The sequence below is a fragment of the Aptenodytes patagonicus genome, chromosome 1 (assembly GCF_965638725.1).
Source record: "Aptenodytes patagonicus chromosome 1, bAptPat1.pri.cur, whole genome shotgun sequence".
Lineage (NCBI taxonomy): Eukaryota > Metazoa > Chordata > Aves > Sphenisciformes > Spheniscidae > Aptenodytes > Aptenodytes patagonicus.
Genome location: NC_134949.1, coordinates 202,435,853 through 202,448,793, shown reverse-complemented (window position 1 = coordinate 202,448,793; position 12,941 = coordinate 202,435,853). Strand labels below are relative to the sequence as shown.

Sequence of the window (12,941 nt, the reverse complement as noted above, 5' to 3'; positions counted from 1 at the left end):
AGCACCACACAGCCGCTCGCTCACTCCCCCCCGGTGGGAGAGGGAAGACAATCAGAAGGGTAAAAGTGAGAAAACTCATGGGTTGAGATAAAGACAGTTCAATAGGGAAAGCAAAAGCTGCGCATGCAAGCAAAGCAAAACAAGGAATTCATTCACTGCTTCCCATCGGCAGGCAGGTGTTCAGCCATCTCCAGGAAAGCAGGGCTCCATCATGCGTAACTGTTACTTCAGAAGACAAAGCACCGTAACTCCAAACATCACCCCTTTCCTTCTTCTTCCCCCAGCTTTATATGCTGAGCATGACGTCATACGGTGTGGGATATCCCTTTGGTCAGTTGGGGCCAGCTGTCCAGCTGTGTCCCCTCCCAACTTCTTGTGCACCCCCAGCCTACTTGCTGGTGGGGTGGTGTGAGGAGCAGAGAAGGCCTTGACTCTGTGTAAGCACTGCTCAGCAGTAACTAAAACACCCCTGTGTTATCAACACTGTTTCCAGCACAAATCCAAAACATGGCCCCATACTAGCTACTATGACGAAAATTAACTCTACCCCAGCCAAAACCAGCACATAGGTCTTCCAGGGTTTGGTTGTGTGGGTTTTGCAGTGGGTTTTTTTTTGTTTTGTTGGGTTTTTTATTTTGTTTGTTTCTGTTCTTTTTTCTTTTCCAAACAAAAGAAAAATAAGAACACTAAATAATCCATCAAAGACAAGGCTGATGAAAACTGTTGATAATTCAGGAAGTAAACTAATCAAACAAGAAACAGCAGTTTAGATGAAGCAGTAAAACCAAAACTATTTTTTTCTATAGCAACACATAATCCTATATAGCTGATGCTAACTGGTCAACTATATGAACCAAATTATGTATGTTCTGCAAGTTAATTCTCATTTAAATTTCATCCTTAGAAGACTAGGATGTTAAAACTATAGTTGAGTATCTTAACTACTCTGTTTAAATTTACTTAGCAAACATCTCACTAGTTTGAAGTATGCAGCAGATACTTAGAATTTGCATTCATAACATTAAGGTTCTATGCATTAGTTACATAAAAAAAAAAATCTGACACTATTATTTCATGAAATATGATGAACTAGCAATTTACTAAAAATCTAAAACAACAGGAAACCTTCATTATAGGTACATTATCATCATCAACAGGTGTATTGTATAAAAACTATGCCAGATTTTTCAGATCCCCAGTCTAACTAACAGCGAGTTCTTACATTTCTTGTACATACTTTTTGACAAAATAAGTAATTTTCCTCATTTGTGAGGGAGCAGGAGAAATTCAATACCTGCAACATGTATTTCACATCATCTTTTTATTATTTTTACATATAAATATTGTAGTGTAAGAGCAACTTCTGTCTGAGATATACATATAACCATGACTGTCATATCCTCATGAAACATTACTATACCATGAAACAAAAATGTGTTACACAGACAGTAATTCCATTGTGTTTTCACCTACCATGTCATTGTACTTACCTTGGAATACAGCTTTCTAGATTAAGCAGTTTACAAGAAACGTTTGATACAGTGCCAAGTTGCAAAGCATTCCTTTCTTGTTATGTGTCCTTTGCAAACTGCAAGCCTATTATCGATCAACATGCTTTGCCTATCAAAAATACTCACCATCCACCAATAATTTATTAAAAAGATAACACCAAAAAATGCTGCATCATTTTATAATAGTATGAATTCACATCTATTTAAATACAAATTTCAGTTAAAGAGAACTTAGATATCAATTAAATATTGCTAAAAAAATCCATTTCCTTTAAAAACTGAAGACAGAAGGTACCAAAAGATATCATAACATCAATTTTCAATAATCAGCTCTTTTTTGTCATACCTTAGCACACTGTGTGAATATTACATAAAGCCTCAATAAATTTTATCAATTTATTATGGCTTAAAGTAATATAGAGTAAATAAAATGAGTCTTTCTAAAACCTTTTTATCTTCCTGCCACTTGAAATATGCTTTCATGTTTGAATATAAAAACTTCGGGATAATTAAAGTATTACTGACCATTTACAATGATTTCCATGATTCTTTTGAGACATGGAAAAAGATAACCATGAACACTAAAATACAGTAACATAATTGGTATGAATAACAGACAATGAGGGAAGAAAGTTAATATAGTTGGAGAGCTTCTTTTTTTTATATATACACATAATTCAATATATTAACAATCCATGCGCTACCGAAGCATTTTAAGTTATTTTTCGAATAATTAAAACAATTACTAAAATGTGAAACTGCACACTTCAACTTTTACAGTTAATAGAATCTCTTATGAAAATGTTATTGCAGATATACATTAAATTGTACAAATTTAGATTTGCACAATAGGTGTAGAAAACCACAGAAAGATACTTGATTATATACCTGGATTTTCAACTTTCATGGTATTCCGACTTTAAAGATGAAGTAATTTTTAGGGCCTATTCAAAAATTGTCTGTAAGTAAAACAAATTACGCTGGCTTTGGAATTTTCAAAATTCTGATGGCTATTACACCAAATTAGTAATAGAAAACCATGAAAATTCTTTTAACTACGTACTCACATTCTTGACAAAATTTCCTATTCAGGATTTACTCATTCAGTGTATAAGGAAATCAAATGTAGTTAGACCTGAAGATAACTTACTTCAGCTAGCAGGTTAGTAATAATGCTCACCTGCATAAAATCCTACAAGCTTGAAGTAAAATAATAATAAAAACTGTTGCACTGAACTACTAAAACAACACTGAAGACAAATATATTTTATTAATTCAGCAAGCTGTTAGAAAGCAAGCAAAGTGAAAACTTACAAATTCATCATTTTTTAAGAGAAAAAGGGCAGTAAATTAGTCAATCTCCATGCTGGCTCATTGTTTGTTATGTGCTAAACAGATAACATTGGCTGTGCCAAAATTAGGAATGCAACATGGTTTTACAGAATTATATCCACTATTTATGTTGAATTGATGCATCCCAACTGTGGACTGGGACTTGACAGCCTAATGCTTTAATACTTCATTTTTATCGTAAATGAAAGAAATTGACTTAGAAAGACATAGCTATGAAATTTTTGGGTTTTAGTGATAAAATTTAGGGGTTTTTAGTCAGCACAAAAAAGTTGATGGTGTGCAGCCACCATCATAGTTTATGTACTACCACTGAGAACAAATAAGTGAAAAAATAATTCAGGTTGCACAATTTAAGGCTGGTGAATATTGTATTGGCAGAATGTTGCTTCAGCTGCCAGCTGAGCTTCTGAGACAAAAAAAAACCCGAACACCACAAATGAAACCAGAAAATACATGCCAAAATTTTGCCAATTGGCAATACATGCCAAATAGAACAAAAGGACAATCCAGGACATAACTGTTTTCAAAAAAATTTCCAAAAAGATAAGATGACTAAATGACAATCATTAAAATTAGTTATTACATAAATAACCTCTTCTTCTGGGGCTCTCTCTTTTAAAAGATATCTAATATGACCTCTTCTTTAAAAAAAACCTGCTCAACAGTTACTTGATATATGACAACTTCATTGTCTTAGGTTTATGAAGGAAGACTCTGCTATATGTCATACTATATTAAATATTTTACTAAAATCAAAGTTATTACAACTGTAATAAATATAGTTTTAAAAAACATTTAATGTACAATTTTATTTACATGCAAGTCCATTAAAGGAACAACCTCCAGAACAAAATGGTCTTGAAATAGGCCTATTTAAAATACAGAAGATCCACTATTTTATTGGAGGTGATGATGTGTTTTAGAAGGGCAAGTAACAGATTTTTATTAACTGACTGCAACTGTGTTATCGGCTACTGGAAATACTGAAAGAATTCCATGAGTCTGTATTGCCTCCCCACCTATGTCTTCGCTGCAGAGGTGGCCTTTGAGTGTTTTTGTGGGGAGGTACCACTGAATTCATGACAATAGGTATGGATATTTGATATTCATATCGTTCCAACATCTGAGCAATCTTCTCACGAGTGACCCCATGTTTATTCCTCCTACAAAAATAAAAATTTAAATAAATTGTCTGGTATGTTTCTATGCTTACAGTCTTTAAGAGAAAGAAAAAACCCTCTAATTTCACAATTTTTCTTCTTGCTTTTCATATTTGAAATTTCACTTTTATTACATTGTATCCTCATTCTCTCAGTATTCAACTTGTGTTAAGGTTTATTTTAAAAATTCACCACTGCGTATATTAAATAACAGAAAACAATACAGTCATTCTTCTTCATACAGAAATATTATGTTATTCACCAAGACTATGTAACTAAATAACCTCAGAAGGACCTTTGCTTTCTATTTATTCATCAGATTTTAGATGGTATACTAGCTAATGAGTAGAGGGATGAATAATATTACAGACTACTACTTATGAAAGCAATGTTCAAACTAGCATAAAAAAAAAGAAACTACATGGTTTCAAGACTTAATGACAGAATGTTTTCTCATCAATAAATCTCTATATAAAATAAGGAGCAATTTTAGTTTTGAACCAGAACAACATGCTCATGATACCTTTATCTATAAGCTCCTACTGATACTTGCTGTAAATTTAGAAATGTACCAAAACACATATAAAGGAAGAGAGGCCAGAAGCGTTGTCCTGTTCTTGGAGTGTTTAGTGAACAGCTACTTTCAGTGAGAACTTGGACTATTAAGAACCTGAGACATTAGACATTACATTAGAATGGATCTCTCTCCAGAGTATCTATGGAATAGGATCTTAAAATCCATGTTAGCAGAAAATTTCGGTCTCTGCCAAAAAGAAAACCACGAGGCTCATGCACAAACCGAATGTCAGAGAATTGCCAGCACTGTAACAGAACCGAATCTGAAAGAACAGATATAAAACATAAACAAAATGTTTCGCTAGTGTAGACAAGCATTTATCATAATCCAATATATTCTTATCACCAAGAAACCTTGTCCAAGCTGAATTATTTCCAAGTCATACCAATAGGGAATATATGTCTGCACCTTTGTTCTTTCTGCCAGGGACAGAAGAGGCATGGGCCTCCTTACCAACTTGCTCAGTTCTATAGAGGAGAAATCAATACCAGGAACAAACAGGCTATACTGGAAAGAGGATACTCTACGCAGAAATATTTTAAAAGACTGATTTCCCTGTCGCCAGAAGTTTGTGCATATTATTACAACAAAGAAGTATGTATCAAGTTGATAAAGGTTCAAAGCATACTGCAGGTAGCACACTAGTTTCACATTCAGAATGGAAGAAGAATTGGTGATCTCAGAAGTATTCAGAATTATGCTGGCTCCTTAAAGTGTATTTTATCAGCTTGCTTTCTACGAAGAAAAGGCTTAAGTGGAGTATTTCTCTCATAGACACTCTTCCCTGAGACAATGTCAGAAGCTAGAGTGATAATCACAAGCAGCTCATTGTTTAAATGCTACTAATTCCTACATTGTGCTAAAGAAGTCCTGGAGCAGCAGCACGTTGAACTTACCAGTTCACAAGTCTTAACAGTTTTGATTTTGTTCATGAATATGAACAAGGTTAATGGTAGAGAAAAAAGCAAATCCTCATGACAGAAAAAAAATGAGAAAAAGAATTCTAAGTCCTTTTATGCCAAATGGTGGAAGCGCAAAGTTATTCAATGTTTTCCATATCTTAGTACTCCTAGAAAAAGATTACAGCTCAAGTGCTCTGGGCATGAAGTGCATGCTCATCCACAACGGAATGGACTTGTGTATAATCACTTCATAAATGAGCAAGTACTCTTCCTGAAAGAACAAGGCAGGATAATAAAATCACCAACAGCAAAATCGCATCAAGCATAGAAATTAATTTTAAAAAGGAAACAAATCTGCTGTATAGTGTTATTTAATACTGGAATCTCCTCTTTAGACATGTCTTCACTCATCCTTTGGCAGCTTGGCTATGCTGAAAGGGCATAAAGCCATCTATCCTTAACCAATACAGACGTATCAGCAAAAGCTCCTAACAGATAGTTATGCTTTGGAAGCTGGTTTTGCTTGGAGGAACACAGAATCTATTGATAATAACAAAGTTCTGTCACTATTAAATGCTTCTACACTAGAAGAATCTTACATACCAATATACTGGCAAAGTAATCCTGCATAGACATGACTACTTAAAAGAATCAGCACAAGTTTAATGAAGTCAATACCAAACTGCAGTTTTATGATCATACTGAAGGAAAAAGGATTATGTTAAACATGTTTGCATTTCACTTCTGTGTGAAGTTACACAGCAGGTAGCTTTTTTAAAATTAAAACAACATCTGTCCCAAAACACAGATTATACACAGGATACCTGTTATTCCCCAAAAGCTTGAATCAAATGTATACTTTTTTTAAAAAAGTTCTAGTTCCCAACTGACCAGCTACTCGGAAAGCATACAGACATGACAGAGGGTAATTTTTTCATCCAACACTGATTAAACACTTAAAAAAAATAATAAAATAAATTCTCTCTCTTCTACCTGTGATTTTGCCACTCGTTTGTTCTCTCACCTGCAGTTTTCAAGATTTCCTAAAAATGGTATCAGAGTACAAAATCCTTTATACAAAGGTCTAAATGCTACGCAGGAAGTCTTGAGCACTACCGCAAGACCTATGTCTGTGGAGTCAAGATGTTTCCACAAAAGTTACGTGCACAAAACTAAACGCAAAATCACTCATGAGTGACTCTTAAAGATAATTTGTATCTCACACGCACACTGGAAGAAAAAGACGCTAACACCTATTCCACACTAAAACATCTGTCACATTCTTGACATCAAGAATACACCCAATGTTGACCTAGAGAGCCATTTCACAGATTTCTCAAACACACTAAGCGGTGGCAGAAACAACCCTATAAAAATAGTATCTAGAAATGCACCTGACTTCTAGAATATCGACATATTATATCACTTGATAAAAGTTACTAACAATCTAGACAGCACCACTAAAAACAAATAAATGAGGAACATGTATCCAAAATATAAGAAAAGTCTTTTGCTAATTAAAGTAGGAGGTAGTGTATTTTTTATTCCAACTACCAGAAACAGAGAGTCTTAAGTGATCCTGTTTAGGAGGGAATTAGAATGTATGACTCCAGAGAACTAATAAAATTACCCAAATTTATTATTAGCATAGTATTTGCCCAGGTACTGCACAAAATGTTGAGCTCAAAATTCATAAAGGGAATCCCAAAACTACAATAACATCTCTATCATTATCTATTTCCCAAACACATGAATATGGAAAAAAAACCCTCACAACTTAAAAATTGAGTCCTCTCCCCAAGCAATTGACAAACAAAATGAAACCTCATATCACCACCTTTCCTAAACTCTCAAAAAATAAAGTTTCCAGATAATGGGCCTCTATTCAAATATTTAAAGCAACTGGAGCTGCTAAAACATTTCTAGGAAGCTCCTAAGAAATGGTAGCAGCACTTCACAGTTCAAGGGTTTTCCTTTGGTTTTGGGAAAGATATAAACTTTACTGCTACAATTAATGACTGGACAATAAAATTCAACAGAAACACCACTTCACATTTGTTTATCCTGTTACCTGTTAAGACCATGTGAAAACATGAATTTTCCTGAAAAATGAGTCTGTCTCATGTAATGGAAATCTCACGCTGACCATCTTAGAAATGTCTGATTACTAAGACAGCTTCCTAACTTGGCTGTGCTGCACCCCAAATTAGAAAAACTTTTTAGAATTCATCCTACAGAGAGAGGACTCCATCTCTAAAAATAAGTTAGTGGTAGCTTAGGAGCAAAAGGTGAAAACTTTAAAAGATTTATAAACACAATAAAGTCCAAGTCAGTAATGTAAATATTATACACACATACTTCGTGCATTGTAGGGGCTACTTTACAAAGCTGAAACAATTATAAGCCAAGTCAGTTGGAAGCATATAAATTGACAATCAGTGAGAGAACGTTTTGTGATCAACCATGAAAATATTACATTACATTTCAAACAATGAAATATCCCTAAGTTGGTTTGATACCTCATAGATTCCTAAAGCAGATATATCTGAGACAAAAGAGACATTAACCAGGAATAATAAGCAGCTTCCCAGGCACTCTCACAACCCAGAAGTCCAATGACCTATGTCCAACAGTACTCTAAGTCAGATCCTCTGAACACTGGGGACAGCTTCACAAAATCTTGCAGTAGAATAATCTAAAATATGAGCTTCTTTTTAACCTTTACTGATTAGTAATGGACTGCTGTTCTTTGACACTAAGACATCTATAAAAGTAGACAAAACAAAGCACTTATATTGATGCACTCCTTGCAAAATGCGTAATTTCTTTTTCTCTTCTACCTATTTCTTGCTGTCAGCATTTTGTAGCACCAATTTTTCAGAATAATTATTCATTATAATAGCAGCGATTCTAACAGGGGTCAATCATTTTTCTACTCATGTCCAACAAAATTTTAACATCGACTTTTTGGGCCAACAAGACAGGACCTCTACTTACTTGTCTGTTTGTTTATCCATAACACTTCCATTTAAAGGTATATCTCAAAATGCCTATTTAAATAAAATACATTTTATACTAGTAGTTAAGTATTTAAAGAAATAAGATACTGAATAAAATATAACGTACTACATATATATATACATGTGCATATTTATCTGTCTATATATATAAGTACAATGATTTCTGTAATATAAACCTTACTTTTCTAATTCTTCAGGATCAAACTTCCACCAAGTATCTGGCTCATGGAACTCCACTCTGTATCCCTTTTCTAGAGCCTGCAGCAAGCAAAGAAAAATGTGTGATATGTGTATCATTATTACATAAAATGCAACAAAAAGTTTATAGACCAGTATAATAAACAGATGTAGATAACTCTGCAGCGGTAGCATGCTGAATTTCACTTACCCCCAACCCGCCTTAGCTTTCATTCCAGGCTAAGCAGATTAGATCAAGTCAATCCTTAAATTGGTCTGAACTATTGCCATACCAATTACTGATCGTATCAATAAGCAGTCTCTTGTTAGAAACTTGAGTAAGGAAAATGTTTCTGGACAAAACAGACGAACTTATCACATGTGAAGGTAAGTCTGAAAAGTTATAACAGATGATATAATCACACAACAAAACCTACCACTTCCACATATGGCTTCATTTCCCACGCTTGAGTATTAGTGTTGTCTATTATAACCGGAGATTTTCCCTGCTCCATTGCTTGCTTTGCTGCAATGAAAAATAGTGCAAGTTAATAAACAACTATGTAACTCAAATAAAATGGTAAATGCAAACAAGCTGTTCCAGATGTCTTTTGCACTAATCTAGTCTGACTGAAACACACTATTCTAAGAAAAGGAATAAAAGCACTGAAAGGTAGAGACAGGAATGGAAAGAAGTAGAAGCAAGAAGGTAAGAAAAATTAAGTGAAGGGCACACAAAAAGAGGTGGTGGTGAATTGATGCAAAGGGGTAAATGGGAAGTGTAGAAGTCAAAGCAACACAACAGAACTGCTCAAAGTCTGTGGCCTGCCGAGTATAGAGATCCCGGCATGAAACCATATCCTGGTTCCAGCTTTACCAGCCCTGCCAGATAACACATGGTGCATTCATAACTGAGACCTGTGGTTAGGTATTGCAGTTTTTCTCCAACAAAATGCTGAGAAATAGGTGATCTTCACAGAAAGACATCACATATCTGAAATATTTCTGAGATCCATTAAAAAAAATTACAACCATGCTATCTCCGCTCGAATAATGTTTGAACTCATTGGCCAATTTCTACCAAATCCAAAAGAGGGCAGAAGCTTCAGGAATAATAAGCTGCTTCCGAGTTCTACAAAACAGCAACTGATAAGAAGGGACATCCAAATTAGCATCTTTATTGATGGAAAGACAGACAGAGCACAGCCATGATGCAATTTGTTTGGCAGGACACTTACGCAGCAGCGTGCTTTTAACTTTGGACCAGCAAGACTATACTGCTTCTTACCCAGCAGAAGCATCCTAGAGATTATAGTGCAGAACCGCGATTGGTTGGAGGAGTTTAGGGAACAAAACACCCAAATCTGATGGCTACCTGAGATTCATCAGCTCCACAGCACAGAAAACATTTTAATGTTACCCTGATGCCTAAAATGGTATCTCTTCATAAGCCCAAGACTGCTTTAGTTTTGATAAATCAGTTAAGCATCTATCTTATGCCTAAACCTAACTTTGATCTTGAGATCAGGCATTCTTCTAAATCCCTCACACAGTCCAGAAAGCATTCTCAGAGGACTCCTAACTCACATTACTAGGATCTGTCCCTGAAAAAAACAACATTGCACAACCACTTTTTTTGAGCAAATCTAGACAGCATGATTATGACATTCAGCTTCTACATAATGCTACACAGGAGACTTACCCAAGGAAGTGAAACACTCAAGTTCTATACCCTTATCAGCTTGATATCCACCTCCATTTTATACAAACCGGGACAGCAGTTAAGCTATTCTTACCAGAAGTTCAGAAGGAACTCCTGAAGAGGAGAGTACCTAGAGAGGGTACTTGAGTATCCCACTTTTGGGACAAATGGGCTACCTGAATTTTCACTGTTTTAACTTCCTTCACCTTTTTATTTTGAAAGCAAGGCCTTTGCCATTCTTTTCAGAAAGGGACACAACTTATACATCTTTAGAAAAGAACTACTTTGGGCATGAATCAGTAAATGAGGTTCTTTTTGCAGCCTGAAACTAAGTCAGATGGAGAAGCAGATTTCCAACTTATGATTATCAGATTCATGAAGAAGGTTCCTCAACTCCTCCTACAACTACTCTAAAGCATCTTACAATTGAATGTAAGGCTTTTATAAAATCTATTCCTCAGCTTCTTTGTGCCTCAGTTAATCAGTAAAAACATAACAATAATTCCTTATCTATTTTACAGAAGCATTGTGAAGATGAATTCCATTTAAAAAAAAATTAAAAATCAACTGCTCTGATGCTGCACATTGAAGCCAAGAAAAAAATATTTTTTTAGTTAGTTTTAAGCAATGTGAGCCACAAACACATCAAGAATTTCACATTTCAAAATTCTTGCAGGAAAAGAGCAAGGATTCAGTCCTTCTTTTAAAAGACACAGAAAGGGTGCAAAAGCAAAAAAAAAAAGCATTATGGTTGCAAAGCAGAACTCTGAACTTTAGGAAACACCTGAATTAAGGCTGGGTGTGTAGTAATTATAGGGCATATGTATTACCATACTGTCCTTAAATATGCGTTTGTGCACTATTTCCTCCCACATACCCCTATCTCTTTCAGCACGTGATGGACTTACTCTGTAGTTGAATTTGGGGTATATATCAGATCATCAGCATGACCCAAGCATTCCTCTTCTTTTTTTTTTTTTTTTTTGAGGTAATTGTGAGATAAATAATGAGTAAGTCAGGATGACTGCAAAGGCAGAAGGATCATCTTTTGGTGAATGTGCTTGAATATCATCTCACCTCTGTCCAGGTGGCTGCTACTTTGCATGATCTTCATTTCCTAGCTGCCCAATTTCCAAAGTTACAGGTATCATTTACAGAAGTGATATGAACTCATCTGAATATGAAGACAGTGAAAATTTATTCTGAATATATGAAGTTTAATTACTACTACATACCCTGAAGAAAATATCTAAATTGCTATGTTTGGCATCCAAAATAGGAAGATGTTTTTAGCAACTGTGCCTTAGCTTGCCAATGAAAAATTCAGAATATAACACCACTAGTGCTCACAGGAAAGTTAAGATGATGAACTGGATGAAAGAACTGAAATATCTGAAGCTCGAAATACTAAAATAACACTCATACAAAAAAGTTTCTAGAAGAATTAATAATGTTCCATTAAACAAAGTTAAAATAGTATGCATTAAATGAAAAGCGAGATCAACAATGAGTGTGAGGATTAAAAAAATACATCTGTTGAATACCTGCCCATTTAGTGAACACTGCTCAATCTGTACACTGAATGAAGCAGGGATCTGAAGGAAGAAAAACCCTAAGTTATTGGAGAGAACTAGGGATTTATCTTGACGGAAATCAATCCACACAATGGGAAGAGATTAAATGAACAGGCTGGGAAGTAACTTTGTAGGTGGAAGGGAGGAAAAAAGCAAAGATAAAATATGTTCCAACAGAGCACTAAGAATCAATGGAAAAAGCTATAAAAAAATTAAAAATATATTGCCCTGGCTTCATTAACCTGGCACAAATGATCTTTCTGAAACCCGAATCTAGAAAGTCAAAGCAGTAGGCTGACATATTTCGGGATTTTTCCCTCATTTCTGCATTTCAGAAAAGATTCATAAAGGTAGCAAGAGAATAGCCAATTTTGTAATGAAGATAATGGGACCATCATTAATTTACAAAAGCTTGTGAAGGAAGATTGTATTATGGCTACAACCCACTTAGGTATTCTACCATTTTGTTTTAACTATGCATCTAAGTCTTAAGTGTGCTGATGTAATACCTTAGATGAAGTTTTGTTTAAAAGTAAAAAAGTTACTAATTAATTAATTTTATTAGCCACTGTCAAAACCAAACCAAACAAAAACAGAGTTTAAAAAGCAAATAAACCCCAACTCGATCTGTCATGTCAACAATGTTAAAAACAGCCAAAAGTTCCAGCAGAAGTGGCAGGATGAACTAAAATAGGAGACACTTAGCAAAGCCACAAAAGTGAATTTAAAGGGCCTAAAACCCTGTAAGAGTGACACTGATTTCACAATTAAAGTAGCAGTGGCAAATTAATTCTAGTGTTTCCTAATATTTGTGCAGTTGACCTTACAACCTTCACATTAAATGTGTATGTGTTTTAGTATCAAGGGTATGTAATTCACTGTTTTATAAACATTTGAGAGTTTGAAATTCTGTTCATCTAAAACAAATTTATTTTTTCCCTAATGGGTCTCACTTGTCACTATTT

General features: G+C 34.8%; 1 protein-coding gene across 5 annotated transcripts in view; it reads right to left on the bottom strand.

The window, feature by feature from the left end:
• Positions 1-12,941, bottom strand: part of N4BP2L2 (NEDD4 binding protein 2 like 2) — a 49,356-nt gene that overhangs the window by 22,951 nt on the left and 13,464 nt on the right. For 3 of the 5 annotated variants that reach the window (XM_076364274.1, XM_076364277.1, XM_076364278.1), the window contains exons 4-6: positions 9,138-9,226; positions 8,705-8,781; positions 3,884-4,027 (exon numbers count right to left, since the gene is read on the bottom strand). In XM_076364274.1, coding sequence (XP_076220389.1) covers positions 3,884-4,027; positions 8,705-8,781; positions 9,138-9,226 — 310 coding nt within the window. Of the gene's footprint in view, positions 1-3,643; positions 4,028-8,704; positions 8,782-9,137; positions 9,227-12,941 lie in introns of those variants that run through there. The other 2 variants (XM_076364280.1, XM_076364275.1) reach the window with 2 other exon arrangements.